Source organism: Purpureocillium takamizusanense, chromosome 1 (assembly GCF_022605165.1).
Source record: "Purpureocillium takamizusanense chromosome 1, complete sequence".
Taxonomy (NCBI): domain Eukaryota; kingdom Fungi; phylum Ascomycota; class Sordariomycetes; order Hypocreales; family Ophiocordycipitaceae; genus Purpureocillium; species Purpureocillium takamizusanense.
In genome coordinates, this window is record NC_063068.1 from 2110878 (window position 1) to 2138237 (window position 27360).

Consider the following 27360-nt stretch of genomic DNA (forward strand, 5'->3'; position numbering starts at 1 on the left):
TCGCGCTGTGTCGTCGTCGCACCATTGATGCCGTGCCCCCAGGTGCCTGCGCCCTCGTCCGTATGACGTTTGTCCCGCCAATAACAAGCTTGTTGCCGTGAAACATGAAACGAACCGGCGGCCCAGCGCAAGACAGCAGGTCTGCAGTGTGGGCGAGGGCGAGGGTGGTCCAACACCAAACAAGAAGTGCAGCTTGCAGAGACATTTGACGCGAGCTCGGGCCGGCTCCCGATGCTGTCGGGTGCAGTACAGTACCACCCATCGGTCGCAATGCAAATTGGCAATACGTGCGACGTACTTCGTACGTATGTACGTACGTAGGTAGCAAGAGCGGGCGCACTGTGCTGCATTTTGATTCAACCCCCGCCCGCGACTCCAATCTGCGACAAGAGGCCCGGCATGGGCTTATCGCGCCTGTGCGCGTCGCACGTTGGAAGTTAAATCGATTCGCCGCGTGGGCAGCGACGACGACGATAACGACGACGACTACGACGGTATCGATGGAACGTTGACAAGTGGGTTGCCATCATCACACAATGCTGTTTGCTGCCGGGGGATCCCCCGGTAGCCCCTGGGCCGAGACCAGCATGCTAACATCAGCATCAGCATCGGGCCTTTGGCGCCTCAAAAACTCGTGTCCTAAGATTCATCCTCAAAGCTAGCTAAATAGCCGCATCCTGCGAGCAGGGCCAAGACTGCGCGGATGGACTCATCCGGATGCCGGGCAAGATTGACGACCCACGGCGTCCACCCGTCCGCCTGCTCGGTAGCGGGGAACCATCGAGTAACCCCGCAAGAGAGATGAGGTCTCAATCTTTTCAGATCACTCCCGGCAGCGGGACCATTGTGGAATCTTTTAATATAGGAGGCCGTCGAGTGTAGAACAGTCAGTTCAAAGGCTCTACAAATTGGTGCCGGCCTCATGTCGCTCGCGTTTCAACAGCAACATGTCGACATTATCGATGTCCACCACGTGCCCCGCCGGCCTGAGCGCAGGGGCTAACCGAGAGCACTCACATCCTCCCACGTGCCTGCATACCCGGAGCAGCGAAGCTCTTTTGATATGGGCTCTGGGTGGCCGCCTTCCTCGACGCCTCGATCCGATCGAATATTCGGCCGATCCAAGCTTCGAGAAATGGCACTGATCAACCACTGCACTGCAAGCCAGGCTGAGACGATGCGATCGAGGCCAGTGAACAGAAGCATGGTTCTACTGGGGGAAACGCACTCGAGATGATACAACGACAATGGCTTTGTCCACAGGTGCTCAACCATCAATAACAATAGCAACAGGTGCGCAGCCTCGAAGGTAGCCAGGTTTTGCTCATACTTATGGGCAATTTGATCCGTGGATGGCCTGCAATCGAACCAGGTACGTACGTCGCTTGTACGGTACCTGGTCATGGTCGAGTCAAGAAACCGGACGACGCAATCCGATGTGCAAAGATGGATGGTCGTCTAAACGCAGCCGACTTTTGACTGCGACGACGTCGCAAGATGCTTGACGAAAGATATCGACCTTCGTTGCCAAGACGGCACGGACACGCGGCTGGGAAACATGGGTCCAGTGCACGTACGTGGCTTCGACAGTAAACCGTGGTCTACGAGGCGTCTGCATCGATGCCAAGCCCGGTACAGCAGCATCGAGCCATCGCATTGTGTCTGCCTGGAGGGGCTCGACGATTGAGACGCTATTTATTGTCGAAGGTGGCTTGACGATGCAAAGTACGAAGTACGGTGGCAATGAGCAAGTCCGCCGCCGCCGCCGCCGCCGTCATCTTTTCTTTGCCTGTAGTCGTGCCGATGTGAAGTGAGAGTGGTGCCTGAACCGCCGTACGTAGCAGTCGTGATGCCATATTAGCATCATGGCACCCACGATCATCTGCGTTGCGTTTTGAGAGGGGATCCATGCGATGGTGCGCAATTCGCACTGTAGTCTGCCCGCCCTGCCGGCCGGGACCACACAGTAGACCCTACAGCCTGGATTTGCCCGAACATCTCCCGCACGCTGCACACACAAACACCATGTCAAAAAAAAGTGTCTGTCGTACCCCACATCGGTGGCACGCGAGAACCTGCACCGACATTTTGGTACCGGCCTCACTGCGGATAAAGACGCAACACACACAAGCACGACGACACGACGCATCGTCGAGCTGCACTGCCGCATCCCGCCCGCGAACGACCTCCTCGACCGCCGCTTCGTCAGCTCCTCCCCCCCCCCTCGGGGCTCGTCCTCCCTTCGACCGACCGAGAGAGAGCTCCAAGCACGCCCTGCAAATTCCCCCCCCGCGCGCGCCGCCTTCGACACCTGCCCTGCCCGGCTTGCCCGCCTGCCTGGCCCCCAGCCCCTCCCAAATTGTCCTGCCCCTCGGCCCAGGCATGACTCCACGGTAGCCTCGTCGTTGCCCAACCCAACAAGTATGCTGGATGCTGCGTCCACAAGGCTGCCGGAATTATAGCAGCTCGCGCTCCCGCTGACGTACAACCCCCATTTGCCCGCCTCGCTGCTCGCGGCCTGCGTGCCGTGCATCTCCATCGAGTATGGAGGCTCAGGTACGTCGTTGTTGCCGTCGTCTGCCGTGCAGCAGGCCCTGCGCCTCCCCCCGTCGCCGGTGTCTCTGTGCCGCTCGGTTTGCGTCCGCGCGGCCGTCCGCTCTTTGCCTGCCCCGCCAAACCCCCCTCCCCCGTTCGTCCCGTGTCGGCGGCAGACGGCCACTCCGTGGTCGCAGCTACGCGTATGCTCCGGCCGGCCGTCTTTCTAGCTCGTCGTGGCTCGCGACACGCTTTGGCTTCCCTGTCCTGTGCTGTCGCTCCAGGTTCGTTCGGCTTTGGTGCTAACATGCCCGCTCGCTCTGCAACCAGGTCGAGAACGCCGTCGAGATTCTGTCGAATCCCACCTCCAACCATTCGCTCAAGGAGCAGGCTTTCGAGTTCCTCAATCAGCTCCGGTCGAACCCACAAGGCTGGCAAGCATGCACAAACCTCTTCGCCCGAACCCCCCGAACCTCCGAGGTTGTCCGCATGGTGTGCCTCGAGGTCGTCAACTATGCCGTTCACACGCAGGGCCTCGATGGGGAAAGCCTCGCCTACCTCAAGTACACGTTGCTGCAATACGTGCGCCAGGGCTACGGGCCCGACGCCCAACAGGAACCCGATCCCGTCTCACTCCAGAACAAGCTCACCCAGACGTTGACGTACCTCTTCGTCTTCCTCTATCAAGATGGCTGGCAGAGCTTTCTCGATGACTTTTGGGAGCTCACCGGCGTCCCGAGCAACGCCAGCAACTCCCCCGGAGTCCTCCTCTACCTACGTATTCTGTCGTCGATCCACGACGAAATTGCAGACATGCTCTTGGCGAGGGAGAGCAACGATGCCAAGCGGAACACGGAGCTCAAGGACCAGCTCCGTGCCCAAGACATGCACAAAGTGGCCGACTCGTGGAAACAGCTGCTCGTCAAGTACGCCGACAACGACACCGTCGTCGAGCTCGTGCTCAAGGTCGTCGGCAAGTGGGTCAGCTGGATGGACATCTCGCTCGTCGTGAGTCAGGATATGTTGAATCTGCTACTTCCCGTGGTTGGGCGTACCAACCATGGCAGCGAGGACAAGGTTCGCGACACCGCCATTGATACCCTCACGGAGATTTGCGGCAAGAAGATGCGATCCGCCGACAAGATGGAGATGATTTCCTTCCTCAGCCTCGAGCAGATTGTTGGTCAGCTCATCGCCAGCCCTGCCTTGACGGAGCTCAAGGGCACGCCAAAGTACGACACCGACCTCGCCGAGGCAGTCGCCAAGCTTGTCAATACCGTCCTTTCGGACATTGTCAGGGCTCTCGACGATTCCCAGAGTACTGAGGAGACTCGAGAGCGTGCCAAGCAGCACCTCAACGGGTTTCTACCATTCCTTCTGCGGCTCTTTACCGACGAATACGACGAAGTCTGCTCGACTGTGATCCCCGCTCTGACCGACCTCCTCACCTTCCTGCGGAAGCTAGGCCAGCTGCCTCCTGACTACGCACGTATGCTTCCCCCCATCCTTGACGCCATCATCCGGAAGATGCGCTACGATGAGACATCGTCTTGGGGCAACGAGGACGAGCAGACGGACGAGGCCGAATTTCAGGAGCTGCGGAGAAAGCTGCAAAACCTGCAAAAGACCATTGCTGCCATCGACCAGCCCCTTTATATGGACATGCTTAGCAACCTTGTAGCGACCACCTTCCAGTCGCTGGACCAGCAGGGTTCCGACATGGACTGGCGAGATCTTGACCTGGCCCTCTATGAGATGTACCTGTTTGGAGAGCTCGCCCTGCCCAATCAGGGCCTGGGGACCAAGAACCAGCCGTCCAGCGAGGCCTCCGAGCGACTGGTTGTCATGATGCAGAAGATGGTCGGGTCAGGTAAGTCATGGGAAGCCGAGTGTCAAATGACGATGACGGAAATGCTTACAAGCGAACGCAGGCATTGCCAGCTTCTCGCATCCCGCGATCCTGCTCCAGTACATGGAGATTTGCGTGAGGTACTGTGCTATCTTTGAGAGCCATCCAGAGTACATTCCGCAAGTACTGGAAAACTTTGTGCGGCTGGTGCACCATGAACACGTTCGTATCAAGACGCGCTCTTGGTACCTCTTCCACCGGTTTATCAAGCAACTGCGGTCGCGAGTTGGCAATGTAGCCGAGACGGTGATTCAGTCCATCGGGGACCTGCTCCCAATAAAAGCAGAGGTGCCCGGTGACGATGCCGACGATGATATGTCCTCGGACGAATCGGACCACTCTGCCGACGCGTTGTTCACTAGCCAGCTGTACCTGTTCGAGGCTATTGGCTGCATCTCGTCGACTCAGAGCACCCCGGCGGACAAGCAGGCGCTCTACGCTCGGTCCGTCATGGACCCGCTCTTCCAGGACATGGAGGTGCATCTTCCCCGGGCCAAGTCGGGCGACGCGCAAGCCGTGCTGCAGATCCATCATATTGTCATGGCGCTGGGCACTCTTGCGCACGGCTTCTCCGACTGGACGCCCGGGTCCGCCTCCAGTCACCACCCTCCACCGGAAAAGGCCGTGTCGGACGAGTTCTCACGGGCGGCTGAGGCCATTCTCATCGCCTTGAACCAGCTCAATTCGTCGGCAGAGATCCGGACGGCATGCCGCTCATCCTTTTCCAAGCTTCTGGGCGTGCTCGGGTCGGCCGTGTTGCCGCAGCTGCCTCAGTGGATCGAGGGCCTGCTCTCGCAGAGCTCGTCCAAAGACGAGATGGCCATGTTCCTGCGGCTCCTGGACCAGGTGGTGTTTGGGTTCAAGTCGGAGATATACGATGTGCTCAACGTGCTGCTCACACCGCTGTTGCAGCGCATCTTTGGGGGTCTGAGCGAGCCCATTGCGGGCACAGACGACGAGATACAGCTGGCGGAGCTGCGGCGGGAGTACTTGTCGTTCCTCCAGATTATCCTCAACAATGGACTGGACGGAGTGCTCATCAGCGAGGCAAACCAGGGCTTCTTCGAGCCCATGATTGCCTCTATCACGGAGCTGGCCAAGTCGATAGAGGGCAACATCGGGCCGAGCAGACTTGCGTTCACGCTCATGGCACGCATCTCGGCCATCTGGGGCGGGCCGGATGTGGCAACGATCTCGCAGAACCCAACAGCGCCGAGTGGAAGCCCGACGCCGGCGATCCCAGGGTTCGATCGGTTCATGATTGAGCGGTTCCACACGGTGTGCTGGGAGGTGATGCGGAACCCCAGTTTCCGGCCGTCGCAGGACGCGCAGACCAAGCAGGTGTTGACGGAGATTGCCAACCTGGAACAGACCATCTACTCCAAGACGGGCGACATGTTCATCCAGGAGCTGCAGAACGGGCTGTTCCCCAGCCTGGGGGTCGATGGCGGCGAGTTCCTGAGGTCGTTGACAACGTCTACGGACAAGAAGGGGTTTGCGTCGTACCTCCAGGGGCTGTTGAAGAACAGACAGTAGGTGCGAGATGTAGAAGGAGGAATTTTAGACGGCGAAACTAGTCAGCTAGCATGTGAGGAGAGTGACGAAGGGACGACGAGCGATTGAGCTGCGGGAGGCATTCACTGCCCGCAGCAAAAAACATACCACGGCCGCCTGCGGCCACTCCATAGACGTGAAAATAAGAGCATCCGATGCACTATACTATTACACACAGTACTTTGTACACAACCAAGGTCGTAACCATTATGCAGCGAGGGCCATGGAGAGGCCGTGTCTAGGATATGGTTGTGGCGGCAATGTCTTGTGCATGTGATGATTAATTATGAAGATGAGGCGGGGGGGTTAGGCAAGGACGGTGTCACAGACGGGGATGTGGTCGAGAGTGGAGACGCAAGTGGCGCCGCGCACAGCCAACCAGCGCGTGTGCTCGCGCATCAAAGTTCCGAAAGGGGCAATTGGTAACTTGGGATACGTACCTGTCGAAATGTCCATCCGTAGAATGCATGGCAACGGAAGGCCCCTGATGCTCCTCGCGACTCTACATTACCCCCAATGGTCTACGACACAACAGATTATTGTCACAGGCGCATGCATTCATCCACGTTCATGAACTACGGATGGTGGACGAAACGCACGCGCGCGTGCGCACCGCACCAAGCAAACAGCACCGTCTCTTCCCAGCTCCTTTGAATAAAAAGCGAGGCCACGCATGAGCCGGCGTGTTCGTCAGCGATGGCCGCGATGGGAAGTTGTGACGAGAGGCCAGTCGCCTGCTTTGTTCCTGTGATGAAGCCCCCCTCCTTTCCCTCGGATGAACAGGATCGGAAACGAAGCGAAACCCCCCCCCCCCAAGGTTTGGCGTAATGCAAACTAAGCAGTCGCCTACTTTATTTGCGTGCTGGTTTTTTTCCTTGTCTTTTTTTTTTTGTGCGCGCGTCTCTTTTCGAATCAGCAGGATCGCAAAATCAGTGATCAAGACTGCGGAGGGCAGGTTTGCCCCGGCGGTAGTAGAGTTGCGGTGGCGCATCTGGTAGTGCCCGATTACGGACGGGGTGGTTTGTTGCTCTGGCAACTCTCGCGTCAGGCAGGGAAAGCAAGCAAGTCCCTTTACGCAAGTGGCTGAGGGAGATTTCGGAACCCTCGCATGCATGTGCGGGTAAATAATCTGGGGGTGGGTCCGGGGAAAAAGGGAACGCTTGCCTGACGACAGGGTCGCCGCTGCTGTAAGTGAAGTAGGCGGGTGTGCTGCGACTGCCATCTCCCCCCCTGTCTGCATTGCGAATTTCTTGCAGACTACTCTATTTCCTCCGCGAGCTGAGAAAGGAGGAAGTGTACCATGTAGAATTACTGTAGATGGAAATATTGAAGCGGGAATATCAAAGAGAATGAACGACACTACCCACGTACGGGACTTACACGTGAGCGCGTCAAAGGGTATGGGGACGGGAAGAGGCTAACATAGTGTGCCCCCCGGAGTAGTCACCCTGCTGAGCAAGTGATTTCATAGTAGCGGAATATCAATTACTCTTGGCTGGCTTTTCGAACAGGCAACCCGCATGTAAGCTCGCGAGCCGGTCCCTTCCTATTCTGTTTTCCCCCCCTTTCTGTCCTCGCGTTTATCGGGAAGGCGCGGGACCCGAGAGTAAAAGGCGCCCGATCTCGCTCCGAAAGCCTGCTCGCGTCATGATAAGCGCGTCGAGGCGCGTCGAGCCTCGGGAGGCTATCGCGAGGCGAGCGCCCGCCGCCTCGTCTTTGACTTTGGCCATGTCCCGGGGGGTGGTACCTGTCGTTTGGTCACCCTCACGCCGACCGCCGCGGGCGAGGGTACCCGATTCGAGTGTACCTCTTGGTCGCGACCCGAGTACGTCTAGCACCTTCTCTCCCATAGTGCGCGCCCGCGCCGTTGGTGTTGACGTGGAAAGAGACGCTTGCGCATGCCGCCTGCCGCCCTCATGACCTCTGCCTACTTATTTGCTTTGCCCTAACCATGCTGCCAAATGTGTTTCTGTTTATTTCCATGGGTTGATATCGCGTCTCCTTGTGTCATGGAAAGAGAGTGTGCAGATGGGCGTGCTGGGGGGATGATTGTCCTTTCCTATAAAACCGCGCCTTTGGCTGCCGCACTTGCTGTCTCTTCTTCTTTTCATCCTTCATACTCTTCCGAGACGGCTTTGGACGTGATATTCTTCTTCACGAGCAGTTTATTACTGTCCTCTACCGTCTCTCAAGAGTCTCTCGCGTCTGTCTGCAGACGAGTCTACAGACACAAGTGCACACTACGCCGTCCGCTCGCCTTTACTCGTAAGTAATGACTGTCTCTGCTTCTTCTTATTCTTGTCCTTCTCGTCTGTATCCTCCTCCTACACTTCATCATCTTCATCTTCCTTGATACCACCATCATCATTATCCTCCTCCTCCTTCTCCTCTACCTCCACCTCTACACCATCATGCCCTACCTCTTCTACCTCCACCCGAATGTGTCCCTCTCTGACTGCTCAATAGAGAGCGATTAACCCATCATAGCGACTGCCAAACTTGGCAATTCGTCTTTATTTTACATACCACCTGCCATCGCGCGGTGGTATTTAATCGCAGCAGCGACCGCGACTCCACGTAAGTATTTGTTGCTCTCCTTGCTCTCTTACATGTTTCCGTCGCGTCGCCGTCCACGTCGTGGTCGACCCAGCCGTACAATATCGTAGTACAGCTTTGTGATCTGTCTCATCACTGACACGTCGTCTAGGAATACGTCGGGAGTTCGCCTACCAAGGAGACCCGTCACATCTCCTGGTTATTCGCCCTCCCTCCTCCTCCTCCTTCTCCCCCTTCCTCCTTTTTTTTTAATTTTTAATTTATAATGTCCGCCTTGGTAAGACTCGCTCCGTGATAATCCCATTTAGCTCTGTATTGTCACTTACACTCTCTTCCAGAACGGTTTCGCAGCCAACGGGGTGGGCGGCGGTCCCGGTCTCAAGTCGACCGTCAGTGAGGACGCCGCTTCCGCGTACATCAGGGTCCGCAACCTGAACCTTGGCACTAGCAACGCTGGTGGCAAGGGAAGGGTCATCGCGGTCAAGAACATCAAGACCTGGATGCGGAAGATGGGCTACCCCACTGAGGTAGACATCAGGGCCGCCGGCTTCGCTCTGGCCGACGCCTTCGACGGGCCCCAAGGCTGGCCGTTCGAGAGCAGCCTCTGCCGCCGCGTCATCGACGCACTCCAGGAGGGCCGCCTCGACAGCGCCTCCTTCAAGGACATGCTGCTCCTCTCGGCCTGCAGCGATAGCGGCGACTTCGGCGGCGAGATGCGGCCCCGCCGCACACGGTCCAACGGCAATATCAACAGGCTGCAGGATGCCCTGTGCAAGGCCGTGCAGAACAAGCCGGCCTTCGCCTGGCGCCTCGCCCCCGTCTCTGCCGCCTGGATCTCGGCCGCCGCCAGGGGCTACGACGTCTGCGCCGGGCTCTACATCGCCCGGATCTTGCCCGTGGTGAAGCAGTCGAGCAGCTGGCTGCGGACTGGCGAGACAGAGACCCAGAGGCTGCGCGACCTTGGGGATCTTCTCCAGTTGCAGCGCGCCGGCCGGGGTGTCCCTGGCGCCTCCGCCCACGACCTGGTCATAGACTGCTATCTGACCGGGGGTCCCAGCTCGGTTGGGGCCGAGAGTGGGTACGTCTCTAGTCAGAGACGGCGTGCGGCGGCGGCGGCGGCGGCGGCGGCGGCTGCGAACCTTGGCCCGGCCCCAGCTCCGGCCCCAGCTCCGGCCTTGACTCCGGCTCCGTCCCCGGCCCTGGTCCCGGCTCCGGCTGTGGCCGTAGAGCTGGACCGGGATGTCGCCCCGCTCGAGGGCTTTGACTGGGGTGCGGCCCTCGACGACCTCGGCCAGGACTTCGGCCTCGAGGCTCCCGCCCCGGCCGAAGGGCTCGACAAGGACTCAGCCCTGTTCGACGGCTTCGACTGGAACGCGGCCGTCGGCGACTTCAACCCGGACTTCGGTCCCGATGAAGCCGCCCCCGCCGCCCCTGTCGTCCCGGCCCTCGACCTGGACTTCGACCTCGGCCTCGACCTCGTCCCGGACGTCACCGCGGACGCGGCTACGGGCCCGCCCGCAGACGCCGGGACCGAGCAGGAGGACGCGTTGCTCTCCACCCTCGGCGCCTGGCTCCAGCAGCAGGACAACTAGGCTCTCGTCGGAGATAGGACGGGGTCCCCCAGGCTGGCTGCCAGGATCCCTTGCCTCTCCGCGCGCAGGGCGGGTTTGGTTCCTCCTGGGTCGTGGTCTTCGGGCTGAGACACGAGGTCGTCGGGCGTTACGGGGCCGTGGTGGCTTGATGGTGCTGCTGCCCAGCCGGTCAGGGGGTCGACATGAGGTTGGCTGTCGTGGTATATACGGGCTTGTTTGGCATGGCCGTCCTTGGGGCATTCGGGTATACCGGGTCTTGGAATGCGGTCGGTGTTTGGGCGCTTGGGCCATACGGGGCTTCATTTCTTTTGTTTTGGATATCATTGGCGTTTGGACGTTTTGCATATGAGCATGGGCATGGGCATGTAGCGGCATTTGCTGGCGTTTTGGGTCTGACTATAAAGACTTGTCGACTTCACAGTTCGGGACACACAGACAGGGACCTCGCGGTCAACTGGATTGAAGCATCATTACGCACTCAAGTGTCGCTCGCCAACCGGCTATTATGATTACATAGAGCAAGTCTGGCAACCACATGCGGCGCTGCGCCTTTGGTCCCCAGTTTGTACAGTCCGGCGCCAAATATCCAGGCGCTCGCTCAGATGATGTAGCTCCCTCCCCCGAGACAGCGCCAGTCGCGCACCCCCATGGCCTCCTCCAGCTCGACACACCACCACAACACTTCCTTCGCCTTGTCAGGCTGGCCGCTCTCCTCGTGTGCTCGGGCCAGGGCGAACCAAGCCTCGGAATAGTCCCAGCCGGTGCCAAGACGCGTGAGGCCGGACAAAAGGGCAAAGGCCCGGTCTCGAGCCGCAAGCCGATCAATGAGCGGCAGCCGAGTGGCCTTGTAAGGGGCCGGGAGATGGTCGTCACCCACTGGAGACGACGTGGCGTCGGCGAATTTGACTTGTGGCTGCGTCGTCGTGGAGCCGAGCCCGAGGGGAACCGAAGGAAGCGACTTCACTGCCCCATCTGTTGAAGCCTCCGACAGCGCCAAATGCGCCAAGGAGTCGAGCGATGGCTCAGGATTCTCCAGGAGTGGCACGGCTGGTGTCGGCCGAATCTTCTCGCTGTACGTGTCCAGGAGGATATTGGACAGCCCCACAATAGCAGCAGGATGATCCGGGCAATGCGTCAGGGCATACTCAAAATCTGATCTCGCCGTGTACGGTTCATTTTGGGCCAAAGACAAGAGTCCAAGCTGCAGGAGGTGTCAGTTGATGAATTGAAACAGTCGGCTGCAAAAATCAGGCTCACCTCGGACCACACATCGCCCCACAGGTCGTCAACGCTCTTCTTTTCGCCCCATGATGCCGTCTTTGGTCCGCTGGCTATCGACTGGTCTTGAGATATCTCCATCTCGAGACCATGGACCAGCTTCTGTGCTTCAGCGATTGCGCCCTTGCAGTCCTCCAGCAAGGCAGCTCGACGGTAGAATCCGGCTATAGTGAGCCAGATGCCGACGAGCATTGCGATACGCTGACTCCCCTCTCTTTCGTTGGGAAATTGCACCAAGGGGAGGTGATTTGGCGTTGCCTGTGTTACATCAACTGAGATCTCGGTAAAATCCGTCGATTTTGAGGCATTGGAGAGGTACGAGTTCAATGGCAAGGTGGTCTTGGACTTGGAAAACGACGACATGCGAGTCTGAGACGACCTTGTTGAGAAGGAAACATCTCCTTGCTCCAGCTCCGCACCGGGCGTAAAGAAGGCATCGCCATCGACGATGGTTGCTTGCGGCGACAAGGTTCCCGTGGCGTCTGTTCGGGGCCGGCTGTCGTTTCTTTCCCTCTTCTTGAGGCTGTTTCTGTGGCCAGACTGGCTCCTCTGCCTATGACTTGAGCTGCCCCTTCGCGATCTGGGCCCGGCCGCATGCACGCCGTTCTCCTCGGTGACATGTACCATCGGCCTCACTGTTGTCTGTGTTTGTTTGGTCGCTGGCCTAGGCCCGACCCCATTCGACTTGTCGTCGCTGAGAGTGGATGCGCTGGGCTGTCTCGTGGGAGGCCTTGAGCGGTCGATCTTTGATCCAAAAATACTGCCCCTGATGCTTCTAAAGGTGCCTGATGTCTTGGGTGGCTGCTGCGCTGGTGTCGTCAGAGTGGGTGACTGCACTGTGACGCTGCCATACAGCCGAGAGAAGAGGGTCAGCAGCTCGTAGCTTGCGTTGACGGCAGCGTCCGGCCCATCCGTAAGCTCGGTGATGGCGAGCTCCGTCATCTTGAGCTCCAGGATACCCTGCTTCTCGGCATCGTCCATCTCATCGACTAGGCCGTGTTGCGGTTCCGCTGGGACGCCATCCGCACCGGCATCGTTGAGATGCTCACTGCGGAAGCCCGGCCCGCCTTTTCCAAAAAGAACCGACGGGTCCCTGAACTGCTCCAGCGCACCTTCGCAGGCCCGGATGGCAGAAGTATAGTCCTGCCTGGCGCTCAGCAGAAGGGCGAGAAGATGCCATAGCGGAATGAGAGTCCTCTCTTGCCAGTGTGACCCGCACAGCAGGTCGTAGCCCTCTTCCCTGCCCTTGTTGGACATCAAGGCCGTCTTTGTCAGTTCAATGGCCGCCGTCAGCTCCCTGCGCTCCGCCAAGAGCAGGGCCAGGCTGAAGAAGCTTCTAATGTCTTTTGATCGGCCATACTCCGCAGACAAGGACTTTCGCAGACACCTGATGGCCTTGGACTGTATCTCCGTCCTCGAGCCCGCCTCATAAGTGAGCCTCGACCAATGCGCGTGTGATAGACCAATGGCCTGCCAAGCCAGGGCCACAGTGTGCGGTGCAACCCAGGGTTCCAAATCCCCGTTCGTTGTCTCCTCGGCTATGGATGGGGTGCCATTCTCGTTTGCCATGTGCTTGCCGTGAGGCAGCTTGGACAACCAGTCCTCGAGCTCCGCACCGAGGCGTCGTGCCTTTTCGCCGGCCTTCTGATGTCCGTACCGACAAAGCGCTATAATGGCCATCGACATGGTTTCCAAGACAGTGCCGTCATCATCGAGGCTGGGTTCGATCTCACCAGTCTTTTCCACGCGAGCCTTGCCCCTCTTGACAATATCCAGGTACGAATCGAAAGCTTTGAGGGCGAGGTCGAAATCAGCGAGCGACATGTGGACGAGGAACAAGGAGCGGAGGATGGCAGTGGAGTGATATGTCCTGGTGGCTGCACTGTAGAGAATCTCGAGGATGCCCCGGCTGACTGCAGACCTGCCCCCTTGGCCGAGGTCTTCCTCACGCCAGCCCCGTCCGCAAAGAATGGTCCAGTTCTTGGTCACGCGCCGGACGAAGGCTTCCACCTCGATCCTCTCCTCGTCTGCCCGTGGAAACGACGTTTCTGACAGGAGGAGGGAGCGATAGGTAGACTCCACATACTTGAGCTCGGCGCGCAGTTGACTTCGTGGGGAGGAGTCGGCCGAGATAGGCAGGCCTTCTAGGTGGCCAGGCTGATACAGGAGGTCGCTCTCTAGTATCCGAGACAGGGCCATGTAGTATTCGTTCCAAATTTGCCTTCGCGGTACTGAACCTTTGAATCCATAGCCACCGGTGCCCGGCGCTTGCATAGAATCCCAGTATTTGGCCCACGAGCGAAACGGCACGAGCGTGGCGGGATTCTCCAGAGACGTCTCATCGCGGGCGGCGGAGCCGCTCGAAAGCACACAGTACTCTGTCAGGAACAGTTCCGACCAGTAGCGCAACTGCTTTCTGACTTTTCCCGTCAGAGCGCGGTTCAGAGCTGGCGCGACAGCCTTGAGTGCATCAAGAGCTTCTGTCCGCTGCTCATGGCGCATCAAGCAGTTTGCTCTTAGGTAGGCCGACTTGAGGGCGCAAACATGTGTCCATTCATGAGACAGGGCGGCAGGATCAAGATTGGTGCCCTCGTCTTGCAAGCGTGTGGGCAGGCGCTCGGTAGCCAGACTATATTCGCCCACGACCCAATGTAGCCAGCCAACGCATACCTGGGCCTGGAATCGGTCTTCGTGGTTTACGCGCTCTTCGTCGATGGCGGCGAGAAGCGCCGGGACCCTGGTAGTGACGTCGAGGTCGCGCGCCGTGGCCGAGGCGGAGGTTCGCGCTCCAGCTGTCGTGGCGTTGGAGATGGCACATTCGGTCTCGGCGGCCAGGGTGAGGCCTGTGGCGGTTAGCACGGGCTTCGGAGGCGGATACGAAGTGCAATGGGTGGCGGGCGTACATTTCCTGTCGGCTGCATGCTTTCGAACCTTGCGAACGAGCTCAGGCACGTCGTCCCAACTGCCCTCGCAGCGGGCGGCCTCGAGCTGATCAATGTAATGAAGGGCTTTGGTCTGGGAGCAGCCACGTCAGCTAGCTGGCTGGGCTCAGGGCCACGAGGCTGCTGCACAGCACGGCGTTCGTACCGTCATCTTGGATCCAGGTCATTCGAGGGCAGCGTGTCGACGGTATCCCCGTGGCATGGCGAGAGGATGACGATCGGGGGGGAGAGGGCCGTGCACCGGGAGGACGCAGTGGCGGTCGAGGAACGGCGAGCCGGACAGCGGTGCAGAGCAGATTCCGAAGCCGAGGGCGCACAGGAGGGGCGAGGCTGTGCGGGCGAGAGCGCGAGGGGGAGGGACAGAGGCGAGGATGGAGTCGAGGTAGAGATGGGTAGACGAGGACGAACGACTGTCGGAGAGAAAGCGGCGTGCAAAGCCAGGAGCGAACGAACGAGTGAGCAACCCGTGTCCCTGCCACCTGCCTCGGCGACGGCGTTGGGTGAAGCTACTACCAAGTAACTACGTACCTTGGCTGGGCTACTTGCCTGTGCCAATGGGCAACGCCGGCCAATCAGCACGGCAGGTGGAACCCCACGACAGGGGCAGCGACAGCGGCGGGAGGTTCGCTGATGTTGCGACTGGCGGGGTGGGGACGGAGGGACCCTCCAGGGCTCCACGAGCGAGTCCCGGGCGCACGGCGGCGCAGTTACCTCCACTACAAGTGCTCTCTAGGCGTTCAAGGCGTTGTCGCGCTCCAGGTGCAGCAGTGGAGCTTGGGCGCTGCTGGTGGTGCTATAGGTGTCGGGTACCTTGGCACCTGTAATCAGTCAGGTAAGGTACTAACCCAGCTGGTACCATGGAGAAAAAAAAAGTTCTGGTCGCGGGCCCCGTCATTGGCGATGGCTTCTCACCAGGCTACATACATGCATGCATTGCGGCGAGCACATGCCACGAGCCATTGCGCGCATGCACATCGTCGCGGGTCTGCCACCGTCCCTCACGTTGCCCAGCAAGGGTGAATAAAGCCATTTCGGCGGATAAAAACGTTGTGTGCGCCAGGCACGCCGCGACTGCAACGTCGTTGCGCGGGCATACAGACAGACACTTGAGGTGTCGTTGAGAGAAACCTGTTGCAAAGCCTCACCACCACGACAACGCCCTACCCGCATCCCGCCATACACAACACACCCACACACACACGGTCATGGCTCCTCCGCCCGCGCCTCCGCCGGACCTGCGGGTGCTCTGCCGCAAGCTCACCTCCATCCCGCCGGCGCAGCTCCCGCACGCGCTGCCCGCCCTCGCCAGGCACGTCGTCCGCTGCAGGGATGCGCTGTCGGCGCCGCACGAGCAAAAGCCCAAGGACGACGCTTCCTCGCAGGGTGGCGGCTCCTCTTCCTCCTCCTCCACCGCCGGGCTCGTTCACAAGCTCAAGACCACCGTCACGACCCTCCTCAATGGCCGCTCCCGCGAGGCTAGGTTCGCCGCCGTCGGCCTCGTCAAGGCTGTCGTGGATGTCGGCGGCTGGGAGATGCTCCGAGCCTCCGAGCCCTGGGCCCGTGGCTTGCTCTCCATTATACAAGTATGCCACATCCTAATCCTATCGAGGGCGCATGCTGATCACTCTCATCTCACCCCTCAGAAGGGCGACTCGTTTGCCGCCAAGGAGCTCGCCGTCATCACCCTCACCCGCATCTACGTCCTCGTGCATCCCTATCAGACCCTCGTCAGAGAGATCGCGACGCCCACGATCCCGGCCTTTGCCACCGCGTGCCTCCAGCTCATCAAGCCCCCGGCCTCTGGCCCGGCTTCGACGGCGCCCCTGGCCTTTGTTCAGACCGTCTGCGATGCCTTTTCGACGCTCATCCCGCTCTACGCCGCCACCTTCCGTCCCTTCGCCTCGCAAATCAGGTCCGTCGTGAGGCCTCTGCTGGCGCCCACGAGCTCCGACGAGACTTTGGTCCCCCACTCGCTTCAACGGTCGGCGGGTCGGCTTGCCATATCGCTGCACCATGTTGCCGCCAAGTCCGGCGGCAGCGAAGAGTGGTCCAAAACCGTCGACGCCGTTCTGAGGCAGTTGCACGCCACTGCTGACCAGGTCCTGCGCGCAGTGGACGAGTCTTGGGACGCTTCCGGTGGCTATGGCAAGACGCCAGTCGACTTTGCTGAAGAGCCCAAGGGAGGAAGCACGTCCGCGGACCAGCTGCCACCGTGGACCGGCTTGAGCGCCGGAATCGAGCGACTCACCGGACTCTTCCGCCACCTTTCCGACTGCCTCCTTAGTCCGACCAAGGGATCTGTCACCATTCCCATAAGCGCCTTAACGGACGCCATCTCCCGGGTCTGCCTGATAGCCAGGCAGTCGCCCAAGTCCCAGACGTGGGAGCAAGCTCTCGAGACGAACGCCGCCGTCGGCAGAGATGAACGGGATGAACTGTGGAGCTTGATGCCCGAGGTGCACATGGCTGCTCTCGGGCTCGTGCAGACAATGCTTCGGAGGCTAGGCCAGGGCTTGCTGCCGTTGGTCTCCGAGGTCCTGGACCACCTTGTCCGCGTCTTCAAGTCGGGCATGGACATACCCGACGTGCGCAAGAGCGGATACGTCGTCCTTGATGGTCTCTTGGCCCTGTCAGGGCACACGCTGTCGAAGCCCACAGTCACGTTGCTCGAGCCCCTCGTCGCCGCCTGCTGCCGAGACCTCCAGCAAGACGCCGGCTTCCTCAAACCCGCCAGCAAGCCGACCGCCGCCCAGGGCAAAGACGCCAAGAAGCCCGCCGTCGCCAACGTCGACCTCTTTCTGCAGCCCCAGGCCTCTTCCGCCGAAGAGGTGTCCGTCCTGCCGCCGGACCACAAGGCCACCGCCGACGCCCTGCTCGCGACCCTACTCTCCGCCCTCCCGCAGCAGCACCTCAAGCCCACCCTGCGCGGCCTGCTCGACAAGACGGCCATCCTGACGCAGAGCCGCGACGCCATGCTGGCGAGCGTGCTGAACCCCTTCAAGGACCAGCGGGGCCGCATGTACCCCAGCATCCTGCCCCATCTGGCGCGCGCGTTCCCCCACGACCAGGGCCTCGAGGTGCTGCGCAGCAACCTCCGCGTGAGCGTCGTCGCGGGCGGCAGCGACATGCTCGCGTCGGTCGACGAAGTTGAGCGGGAAGAGTACGAAGACGATGCCGACGCGCCCATGGCCGATGCCGAGGCGGACGAGGGCAACGAGCCCGAGCCACCGCCATCAGGCAATGGGGTCCACGCCTCTGGAACCCTGCCATCCGAGCCGCAAGTCGAAATCGACCTGCCGGTGCAGAGCAATCCCTTTGCGCCAACCGCAGACAGGGCTTCCCGGGCCGAGTCGCCGCCCAAGCGCAAGCACCACGGGTCAGACTCGAACCCGCCCAAAAGACAGGAGCTCGAGAAACCGGTGCCGACAGCTGAGCCGGCTAGGGCCGTCCCACCTCCACCGCAGGCGCAGGCACAAAACGACGAGGGCGAGGAGGATGACGACGACGACGACAGTGACGTCAGCGTGCATCTGAACATGGAACTCGAGAACGACGAGGACGACGACGGGAGCGACGAGTAGGAAACAGAGAAAGAGGAGGAGGCATATTAGACGATGCATTTATACTATGCAGCTAAGTAATGTGGATGGGCGTCTATGACCCCCCGTCTCGGGTATTCATCCCGCAGAAATGCGGCACTGCGATGAGCGTGCACGGCTTGGCTACCGAGGCGACTGACTGTCCAAATGTTTGCAGTCCCCAAAACGTCTAAAAGCAAACCGGAAAACCCGTTGCCTCCCGGCTCGCTGTGTCTTTGTCCCAAACCCACACGTAAACGCCAGTTGGACCCCGTCAGAGAGAGTCCTGTTAACCCGAGTAAAAAAAAATCCCGTCCCAAGTATGATTGGCGAAAAGAGAAGAGCCTGCTCCCGGCACGATATGCAGATACGGTTCATGTGAGTGGACGGAGAGAATATGCCTCAGGAAAAGGAGAGGCAGCTAATCCAAGAGCCACGCCCTGCGCTTCTCCTCCTTCCGGGCGCGTCGCTTCTCTTTGAAGGCCTTGAGCTCTGACTTGCTCAGGCGCTGGTTCTGGCGCTCGGCCTTGAGGCTGCGGCCGTCGTGCTGGTTGGCGGCGGCGTCGACGTCAAAGAAGGCGTTCATCTGGCGCCGCGACTTGGCCTCGTCGCTGTGCCGGCCGGGGCCCATGTCGCCGGACTGAGCCTGGCCGTTCCAGCGGTTGAAACCCATGGACACACCATACCCATCTACCGTCGCCTCCGGGGGTAAAGCCGCGGCGGCAACAGCGGCGTCGCGCGCCTCCTCCTCCTGCTTGTAGGCCTGCGCGTACCAGGCGTTGGGATCGTAGTCGCCGTGGATGGCCGGATTGTAGCCACCAGCGGGAGGCATCTCGTTGACGGGCGGCTGGGGCGCGCTGGGTGCGACGGCGGCGGCGGCGGCGGCGGCGGCGCCGGAAGATGAGGAGGAGCCAGCGGCCACCCTCGGGTTATCCCATTGCGAGGCGCCCGTGAATCGGTTTACAAAGTACCAAGACTGGTACGTTGCCTCCCAGCGACACTCCCAACCGTCGTCTTGAGATCCGGGAACGGGCTCGTTGGGGAGCGGAGGGCCCTCGGGCAACGGCTCTTGGGGAAGCGGAGGATCGTCTTCCGTCTCGCCCTCTTCCAAAGAGTCTGCATCAGAAGTGTCCTCGGGAAGCGGCGCGTCATCCGGCCTCGCCATCTTGTCGTCGCGGGGCGCCGCGCCTTCCGAGGCGGCGGCGGCGGCGGCGACGGAGGATGACGGCGATGGCGATGCGACCGGAGACTGGCCTTTGGCGTGCGCGGGCGACTCTGGCGCCACCTCCGGGGTCGCGGCACTGGCAGCGTCCGGCGTGGGCGAGGCGGCTGGAGACATGACGGTGATGGTCCGGGCAGGGCAGCGTGTGTGGATGGATGCTCAAGCAGGCGTTTTTTTGGAGGCGCTGCGCCGGCGAAAAGGGGATCCTGTCAAGCGGCAACTGTGAGCATCCCGAAGTCACATCGTCGCATACAATACTTAATGTAGGCACCTGGGACTTGAGCGGTCGGGCGTGGGTTGCGTCGCGATGACGTCCGCGGAACGTTGTTCCGGCGAAGAGGTTGCTTGCTTGCTGCTGGAAAGCAGGCGAGCGGATCCGCTGCGCGGGCGACGAAAGCAAGCAAGAGCGTCACGAAGAAGGTGCATTGAGCACACACACAGGCACGCATATTTGCTTGCCAGGTGCCTGATCACGTGATGGGCCCACCTCGGCGCCTCGTGCTCCCTCCCAGGCACGCTGGCCACGGCTTGCGAGAGGCGGCTATACCCGCAGCCAACCCGCAGCCAACGACAAGAAAGGCAATATCATGTCACTTTATCTTGCTTGGGGTGGAATGGAATCGAGGCTCCAAGGGCTTCGTTGGCCTGCAAGCCCCAATGAAATGCATCGCTTTTCCCGGGCTCTGTGCCAAAGGCTGAGTGAGGAGTCTCGCTCTTGAACGGAAGCCGGTGCTACAAAGTACGGAATGAATCGTACGCACCCCGGCCGTTACAAATTCCCCCCTCAAACCTCGCCCCCCCCCGCGTTGGGTCGTCAAACGCGGCGGGGACAACTGAGCGCCGTGTCAGTGCCTTTGTCCAGAAAGGGACGCTGCGCGGCCGGAGACAGCGGGCTCGTATCTGCCGGCGACGCTCGGCCCCTGTGCCGTCGATTCAGATTCGTTGCTTCTGCCGCCTGCACCCCCGACGATCACTCCGCCCGCGGCAGACTTGTCGCGGGACACGGCATATGCGTGGAATCATGTTTGAAAAGAAAAGAAAAACACTTGTGACTCTGAGCGACTTCTCCCTTTTGTCCGCCTGCCTGCGTGATCTTCCGTCGGGCTGCCGCTGTGGTTGAAGTGGTTGAGCGACTTTTGTTCTTTGTCGAGCTACCTCAAACCTCAACAAACGGCGTGGGCGACGATGCGTCACAAAAAAGCGAGCTCCATGCTCATCGTTCTCGCCGGCGGTCTGGCCCGCACCGTCCAGGCCGCCGGCAGCACCGTCCAGCTCGTCAACGACACGGGCTGCGGGTGCTTCCTCACCAACGGCAGCGAGCCAACGTACTACGCGCGGCACATGTTCTTCGACTTTCGCGACCTGAACGAGTACGCGCGCGTGCCCGACGTCGTCACCAACGACACCGTCGCGTCGTATTCGCCTCCCACCAGCGACTACTTCGCCAGCGACACCTGGAACGACACCTGGCAGGTCCAGGGCTGGAGCAACCGCAACGGTAGCGCCGGGCGCGGCGGCGGCGGCGGCGGCAAAGGCGGCGCAGAGGGCCTCACGGGCGACGCAACCGTGCTCATGGTCAACTCGCCCAGCAACATCTACATCGAGAGGAACGGCCACGTCGAGGGCGACGGGCCGACGACGACGTACTTGACGCTGCGCACGAAGCGGCTCAAGGAGTTCCAGACGGCGGCCGAGTTCCAGGCGCAGGAGTCGCACTATCGCTTCCTCTCGCTGCGGATGATGGCCCGCACCGTGGGCGACCCAGGCGCCGTCTCGGCCGTCTTCACCTACCGGGAGGCGCCGTCGCTCAGCGACGTGCAAGAGGCCGACATCGAGATCCTCACGAGGGGCCCCCGCAACAAGATCCAGTACACGAACCAGCCGTCGTACCAGGACCAGAGCGGCGGCGACCACGACGGCGACAGCGGCGCCAACAACGGCGACGACCCCAGGGCGACGCGCAACTCGACCATGCCCCACGGCCTGCGCTGGACCGACTGGGCCGTGCATCGCCTCGACTGGACGCCCCGGCGCAGCGTGTGGTTCGTCGACGGCGTCGAGGTCGCGAGCATCGACTTCCAGGTCCCGCGCGACGCGGCCGGCCTCAACATCAACTCGTGGAGCGACGGCGGCCAGTGGAGCGGCAACATGAGCGTCGGCGGCGAGTCCAAGCTGCAGGTGCAGTGGCTCGAGATGGTCTTCAACACCACGGCCGACCACGACGCCGCCGACAAAAAGGCCAAGCACCAGAAGCGCGCCACCGCCCGGTGCAAGGTCGTGTGCAGCATCGACGAGACGAACCGCACGGGTACCGCGGCCAAGCTCTGGGAGGGTGCCGCCGCCGCCAGGCCCTCGTCGACTGCCGGCACTACGCTGCTCTGGCTCTGTGCCTGCGTTGTGGGCTCGGCCATGTGGTTGTCGGCAGTCTGAGGGCAACAACAATCATCATCATCATCACACACACACACGCACGCACGCACGCGCCCACACACACACACACACATATATATACATACACACACACGTGTGGATGGCCCGTGTGTCAGGGAACCCGGCTTCTGCTTCCCCCGCCGGCAGACACGCCCAAGATTTTCACGGCGAGGCGTCGCTTGGCATCCTCATGGGGTGGCTTCGTGTAGTAACGGCATGTGGTGTATGTATGAACTGTACGCGCGCACAGTCACCGCGCTTGCATGCAGGTCATGATGAGAGAGCGCACAGGTGCGTCCGGAAAGTGGTAGTAGCAGTAGTAGCAGTAGTAGTAGACGACGAGGGGAGCTCAGGAAGCTTCACCCCTCCCCTCCCATCCAGACCATGTACCTACCTTAGTACCTTGCCAATTGAAACAACATATACTACGCTGACGTCGTTTCGTGACGACCACCTTTCGTACGGACACACACAAGGATGTCTGTCCCTTCAAGTGCCCCCGCGGCACCACAGTTCGCTTCACAACTACGTATGTACTTTGAAAGAACCATCCGCTCCTCTAAACTCACAATGTGCCCTGCCCTGCCCTGCCCTGCCCTGCCCTGCCCTGTGCTGCCCCCGACGCGCCTCTCTCTCTCTCTCTATGGAATCGTTTCGCCGCCACTTCCTCTCTTCCCCCGGGCCCGTTCCGGTCCGGTCCGGTCGGTGATGCACAAAGTACCACGGGGCTCAATTGACGATGCCGATGATGACGATGATGCATCATCATCCCCCCGCGGCCGGCGTGCACGCCACACGCAGCGACGAGACGAGCACGGCATGGCGGCACACGGCACAACAAAGCACACACATATGTAAGCCTAACCCAACAAGGCGCGCGAGAGGGCGCCCAAACCCCAACAGTCATCTCCCCCATCAGCGCCGCCGCCTTCGCCGCACTCACGATGATGATGCATCGATTGATGGGTCGTGGAACACAAGGTCCTGGGCGTACTTTATATTAGTGTACAGTAGATGCACTTACTACTAATTACTGCACTTGGTCCCTAGTACGTACCTATGTACAGTAAGTGTATTCATACTTCGTACAGTACCACAACTTAGTAGGCAACGTATGCAGTTCGTTAGATGAGGACGGAAAAGCCCCCATCCCGCACCCCCCGCCCCGCCTCCATCCATTCACTACCCCAGCCCCCAGACCGTTCCCGTTCTGCTGTTTGTTCAGACTGCGTACTCCCAGCGCGTTCATCATCAGCCCCCTTCCCCCCTTCCCCCAACGACAACAACAAACACACCACCGGGCAGCCCGCCATAGCCAGCCCGCCCGGTTCCCTGGCTCTTTCGCCATAACCACCCGCCTCCGCCGCCGTCATGGCTCTTGTCACTCCGCCGTTTGCGCCTCTCAAGGTTGTGTGTGTGTGTGTGTGTGTGCGTGAAGGTGTGCGTTCTGCTGGCCCCGTCCCGCTCCTGTCGTTTCCCCCGTTCCGTCTGCACTCCGCCCACTACCCCTCGTGATCGTAAAGGGTTTCCCCCCCCCCTTCCGCCCCCTCCCCCGGCATGATGGCTCCTACTACGTACTACTACTACTACTACTACTAGGTACTACTACTACTGTACCAAGGTACGCACGTAGTACGTCCAACTACCGCTAGCAGGACTGCCAGCCAACCCACACCCGAGACACCAACCACTCCTCCTCCAAGGCATTCATCCCCACACCGACGCGGGGCGGGCGGCAAGCCTATGGTGTGCACAGAGAATGAAAGCGCGGCACAAGCGACGGCCATAATGCATGTCCCATTGCTCTGTCTTCGTTTCGTCTCATAAATCGTACTATGCCAAGAAAAAAAACGACAGCCTTCCGGTACAACAACAACAAGACAACCAAGGCCATGTACATGAAGTGAAGCCCACATATGTCCACCCACTCGGAAGTCGACAACACATTCCAACCCACATGTACTCGAAATGACACGAATACTCATTGACAAAGACACGCTACAGGGCTATTCTTCCAGCCGAAGCCACAGCGAGCGTGGCCCCTTTTCTTTGTTGGTTTGCGGTGCCGTCCGTCAGTGATGAGCGCGGCCGGCTACCCATCCCAGCCCATAAACGCCAGAAGCCGAGCGTTATAGTAAACACTTTTGATTAAACCTTTCCCGGTATTTTTGTTCTTTTTTGAGTCCGCCTTTGCAGAGCATATAGCCATGGGTATATTCGCACCATCTTCCCGAGAGGTGCGGCACCACGAAGGCGCTGGCGTTGGAGAAATTCCATATTGCGAAAAGCGCGCGTCAAAAGTAACATTCGTAAAACAACGACATTGTCGAGAAGCCGGACTGTCCGGCAGCGTCCCTCAGCATCTAATATTGACACATGCCGAGTCTGACGCTTATAAATCGAGATGGGACCCTCTTCGAAGTGCCAGAAAACCCCCCACCCAGAGTGGCAACTCAGACTCGCAATGGAGGCTGGCATATCTAGGCAGGTAGACCGCACACAGATTGACCGTATCGCCTAAACAGGTGCGGCGGCAAAGAGAAGTGGCGGTTGCAAAAGCAGGCATCGCTCGTGGTCCATTTGCGTCCCGTCCAGTCATCGGGTTTTCGCGGCGGAGCGGGTTGAAGCCAGCGTACGGGTCTTGGCGTACAGGCGGTATACGATTGCCATCATCGATCCACCACCATGGATTGCCATGGCGCCGCTTCGGTCGTTACCGGATGATCGTGGATGGGCTGCCCGCCCCGTCACGTTTGGGTCCTAGCCAAATGAAGCAGAGACACTGCAGGCCAACCACCTAGGCTCTGAACAGCAGCATGCTCTAACCTCGCTGGAGTCCCATCACCCAGCTGCAGCTCGGGATAGTCACCGCAGGTTTGGTTGGTCGAACTGAAACTGCTGGTGGTTCGGAAAGGCCATACTGGCGCTCAGACCGAAGGGGTCCCAGTCTAGGTTCTGGCCCAAAAGCTGTGTCATGGACGGGAACGGCTGATGGGCGGCGGATACGGCATCATGGGGTTGCGAGACGTGTCCAGGCGCGGTCGACGTGGGCGAGAGAAGCATCGTCTGCTGGTTGTCTGAGTTGAAAGCGCTGGCGTAGTGGCCGCCACCGTTGGGTGTATCAAGCTCCGAGTCGTCGACCATGTCGTTCTGTCCGTCGTACTCGTGTTCTATGATGCGTTAGTCTGAGTTTGCCGAATCGCCGGGAAAGAGAGGGTTTCTCGCGCACCAAGCTGCTCAATGTGGTTCTGAAACGCCGGGGTTGGATAATAGGATGCTCCTTGTCCAAGAGATTGGTTTCGAGGTCCAGTCCCAGACTGCATCATGGATCTCGCCGGGGCGTTCGCGTTGGACGTCGGCATGGGCTGCCGCGGCAAACCAGTCACGGAGCCCCGCAGCGAGATGCTGTCGGACGGGGCGGGGGAGAAGGCAGATCCAACATTGGTCGTTGGCGAGTTGGCGTGCGATGATGGCGCCGGTCGACTCTTGGGGGAAGTGGCAGACTTGTGCGGGGGAAGGGATGTGTTGAGGGGCGTCGTCACAGGCTCTGCCTTGGGAGCAATGCTCGAGTTGGACTTGCGAGACTGGTGATGGCGGTTCAGGATGGCACGCTGGATTGTGGGCGGCTGCACCAGGTTCTGGGGCATGTGCGTGGGCCCCAAATCGGGGCTGCCCGTCTTTGCGTGGAGCTCAGCCTGGACATCAATGCCTAGTTTAGAGTCGACGCGTTAGCGATGCAATCAAAGCCCAAGAGCGGCCGCGTTGGTCGGGGGACTGCGGAGGGCCGTGGTACCTTTCTCGAGAAGAATACGCTCGAGGAGAGAATTCTTGTAGCGGAGCATCAGGCACTCCTCAGCGGCGTTGCGATGAGCAGTCTGGAGATTGTGAAGGTTGGACTCGTGGACGCGGATGGTCTCCTCGAGCTGCTTGATGTATTCGGTGCGGCGCTCGCGGAAGGCAGCCTGGGCCTGGCGGTTCCTCTGCTTGCGCTCCTCCGAGGTGGCATAAATCTGGGGAATTAAGGTTGGCACGTCAGCGCATGTCTCGCCTCTGCGTGCGACAGTCGCACAACGAATTGAGCGATCGGCACCGAGCCAATTGGGCTGATTGGGGCGGCGGCCGGGTTGTGTGACGAAGCGCAACGTCGGTCCGCGCTGTAGGATGACGCAGAACAACGTGACTAGAGCGCCGGGGGCCCGCGTTCAGACGAGTGAGGGGCAGGAAGAGTAGACTCACGGGCTTTCGGCCGCCCTTTCGCTTGGGCTGCTGGGGATCCTGGGGGGCGTTGGGGTTGGCGGCAGCAGGCGGGTTCTGGTCTCTCTCGGGGGTTGAATCGACCGAGTCGTCGGACTCGTCCCGGCGGGCAGGGTTCGGCTTGTTATCGATGGACATCTTGTCTGCCATCCCTCTGGCGGCGTGGCGATGGTGACGCGGGGGCCTCTCGGCAAGACGGACAGCCGCAGCGCGGCAGAACGCCCCAGGGTCTCGAAAAACAAAACGGCGGGGTGACGGTACCAACGGAGGGCACGTCGGGAGGTGCTATCTTATCGCGGGCGGAAAAAGGAAGCGGTTGCGGAGGATGACACTCGCAGTCGCAGGATGGCGATGGGCAACGAGCGAGTCGAGTTGCGCCGTGATCGGTAGAGGCAAGGTTTTCCCTTGTGTGGTGGTGGACGGTGTCGACTGGTGCTGGGAGTGCTAGTGCTGTTGCTGCTGCTGCTGCTGCTGCTGCTGCTGCTGCTGCTGCTGGGTCTGTTGGCGGCGGCGGCGGCGGCGGCGGCGGCGGTGGTTATGGTGGTGGTGGTGGTAGTGGTGGGTGGTGCAGGGGGGGAGAAACCTGGCTGCTGGTCCCCAGCAATGGCAGTGGGCAGGGCGTCTGCGGCGGCTAAGGGCGGGCAGGACAGGCGCCTGCAGCGGCGGCGGCGGGGGAGTCAGCGGTCGACGCGAGATCGGGGCCACGGCCAACGCTGCTCTTTTGCAAGACTCGGTGCTCGCTGGCAAGCAGCTCTTGGAAAGGACAAGGGAGGGCGAGATCAAGACAGAAGCGACCCGTTGGAGTCGATGTCAACAAGCCTCTCTGGGGACGGGACGGGTTAACAAGGAAGGACGGGACTTGTGAGGGCAGCGCCCCGGGGTCTTTTATGTAATGACAACGGCAAAGAGGGGTCCCCGTCTGGAGGTGGTGCTGGCTGATGAGGATGGCGGGTGCTGTGCAAGGCCAGCCGGCCGGCCAGCCAGCTGGGGGGTGGGCACCGGCGGCGGCGGCGGCGGCGGCATCCATTGCATGGCGGGCAGGCATGGCATGGCATGGGGAGAGAGAGAGAGAGGGCCGCGATGGAGGGATGGAGGGAGGGGCGCCTTGGCTGGGCCTGGCCTGGCCTGGGGTCCCGTCCGGGCCCCAGTCCCCTCCCACGCCAGGTTCGGGTTCCAGGTTGCCCTGCTGGCTGGCTGCGCCGACTGCACCGGCTGCGCTGGGCTCCCCTCATTGAGCATCGTGGGCTGGCCGTGAATCCATGCTGGCTCCTCCTCCGCGAGCCCACCCCCAGCCAGTCACAGCCCTGGGCCCCGGGCCAGTGGAGCGAGCCCGGCGATGCTGGATTGGGAGGCGTGGAGCCCCTCCCTCCCCCCCCCAATCCCCATTTTGCGTGCATGGCAATGCGTGCGCGAGCTTCGACGACGACTGTCGCGGCGGTGGACGGCGGGTACGAATCTGGCTGCTCAGAACATGTATGGAAGCCTAATTACAGCGTCTGGCTCTGCGGGA

At 60.6% G+C, this 27360-nt stretch overlaps 7 protein-coding genes across 7 annotated transcripts; 4 read left to right on the top strand and 3 right to left on the bottom strand.

The window, feature by feature from the left end:
• Positions 1 to 2070: 2070 nt before the first annotated feature.
• On the top strand, positions 2071 to 6170 carry LOS1 (pre-tRNA nuclear export protein). The gene is made up of 3 exons (XM_047981524.1): positions 2071 to 2556; positions 2866 to 4405; positions 4467 to 6170. The coding sequence occupies exons 1-3, from the start codon at positions 2545 to 2547 to the stop codon at positions 5978 to 5980; spliced, it is 3066 nt and encodes a 1021-aa protein (XP_047837484.1). The 5' UTR covers positions 2071 to 2544; the 3' UTR covers positions 5981 to 6170.
• Positions 6171 to 8819: 2649 nt separating this feature from the next.
• On the top strand, positions 8820 to 10146 carry JDV02_000688 (uncharacterized protein; the record flags this gene model as incomplete). Its single annotated transcript, XM_047981525.1, has 2 exons — positions 8820 to 8831; positions 8893 to 10146. 2 exons carry the CDS (start codon positions 8820 to 8822, stop codon positions 10144 to 10146), a joined length of 1266 nt encoding a protein of 421 aa, XP_047837485.1.
• Positions 10147 to 10591: 445 nt separating this feature from the next.
• On the bottom strand, positions 10592 to 14855 carry JDV02_000689 (uncharacterized protein). The gene is made up of 4 exons (XM_047981526.1): positions 14512 to 14855; positions 14328 to 14439; positions 11404 to 14267; positions 10592 to 11347 (listed from the first exon to the last, which is right to left on the bottom strand). The coding sequence occupies exons 1-4, from the start codon at positions 14515 to 14517 to the stop codon at positions 10745 to 10747; spliced, it is 3585 nt and encodes a 1194-aa protein (XP_047837486.1). The 5' UTR covers positions 14518 to 14855; the 3' UTR covers positions 10592 to 10744.
• A 443-nt stretch (positions 14856 to 15298) lies between these two features.
• JDV02_000690 (uncharacterized protein) lies at positions 15299 to 18040 on the top strand. Its single transcript, XM_047981527.1, has 2 exons — positions 15299 to 15949; positions 16010 to 18040. Exons 1-2 carry the CDS (start codon positions 15572 to 15574, stop codon positions 17945 to 17947), a joined length of 2316 nt encoding a protein of 771 aa, XP_047837487.1. The 5' UTR covers positions 15299 to 15571; the 3' UTR covers positions 17948 to 18040.
• Positions 17968 to 19568, bottom strand: JDV02_000691 (uncharacterized protein). Its single transcript, XM_047981528.1, has one exon. It carries the CDS (start codon positions 19281 to 19283, stop codon positions 18366 to 18368), a length of 918 nt encoding a protein of 305 aa, XP_047837488.1. The 5' UTR covers positions 19284 to 19568; the 3' UTR covers positions 17968 to 18365.
• A 212-nt stretch (positions 19569 to 19780) lies between these two features.
• On the top strand, positions 19781 to 22029 carry JDV02_000692 (uncharacterized protein). The gene has a single exon (XM_047981529.1). It carries the CDS (start codon positions 20352 to 20354, stop codon positions 21594 to 21596), a length of 1245 nt encoding a protein of 414 aa, XP_047837489.1. The 5' UTR covers positions 19781 to 20351; the 3' UTR covers positions 21597 to 22029.
• A 1347-nt stretch (positions 22030 to 23376) lies between these two features.
• JDV02_000693 (uncharacterized protein) lies at positions 23377 to 26670 on the bottom strand. The gene is made up of 4 exons (XM_047981530.1): positions 25833 to 26670; positions 25390 to 25606; positions 24826 to 25305; positions 23377 to 24766 (listed from the first exon to the last, which is right to left on the bottom strand). The coding sequence occupies exons 1-4, from the start codon at positions 25998 to 26000 to the stop codon at positions 24462 to 24464; spliced, it is 1170 nt and encodes a 389-aa protein (XP_047837490.1). The 5' UTR covers positions 26001 to 26670; the 3' UTR covers positions 23377 to 24461.
• Between the last annotated feature and the right edge of the window lie 690 nt (positions 26671 to 27360).

Coding starts and splice junctions, on each gene's coding strand:
- LOS1 (XM_047981524.1), top strand. Junction 4,406..4,466: donor GCAGAAGATGGTCGGGTCAG/GTAAGTCATGGG, acceptor AAGCGAACGCAG/GCATTGCCAGCTTCTCGCAT.
- JDV02_000689 (XM_047981526.1), bottom strand. Junction 14,268..14,327: donor GCATGCAGCCGACAGGAAAT/GTACGCCCGCCA, acceptor TAACCGCCACAG/GCCTCACCCTGGCCGCCGAG. Junction 11,348..11,403: donor GGGGCGATGTGTGGTCCGAG/GTGAGCCTGATT, acceptor CACCTCCTGCAG/CTTGGACTCTTGTCTTTGGC.
- JDV02_000690 (XM_047981527.1), top strand. CDS start 15,572: ATGGCTCCTCCGCCCGCGCCTCCGCCGGACCTGCGGGTGCTCTGCCGC. Junction 15,950..16,009: donor GCTTGCTCTCCATTATACAA/GTATGCCACATC, acceptor CTCACCCCTCAG/AAGGGCGACTCGTTTGCCGC.
- JDV02_000691 (XM_047981528.1), bottom strand. CDS start 19,283: ATGTCTCCAGCCGCCTCGCCCACGCCGGACGCTGCCAGTGCCGCGACC.
- JDV02_000692 (XM_047981529.1), top strand. CDS start 20,352: ATGCGTCACAAAAAAGCGAGCTCCATGCTCATCGTTCTCGCCGGCGGT.
- JDV02_000693 (XM_047981530.1), bottom strand. CDS start 26,000: ATGGCAGACAAGATGTCCATCGATAACAAGCCGAACCCTGCCCGCCGG. Junction 25,607..25,832: donor GAAAGGGCGGCCGAAAGCCC/GTGAGTCTACTC, acceptor TTAATTCCCCAG/ATTTATGCCACCTCGGAGGA. Junction 24,767..24,825: donor GAACCACATTGAGCAGCTTG/GTGCGCGAGAAA, acceptor AACGCATCATAG/AACACGAGTACGACGGACAG.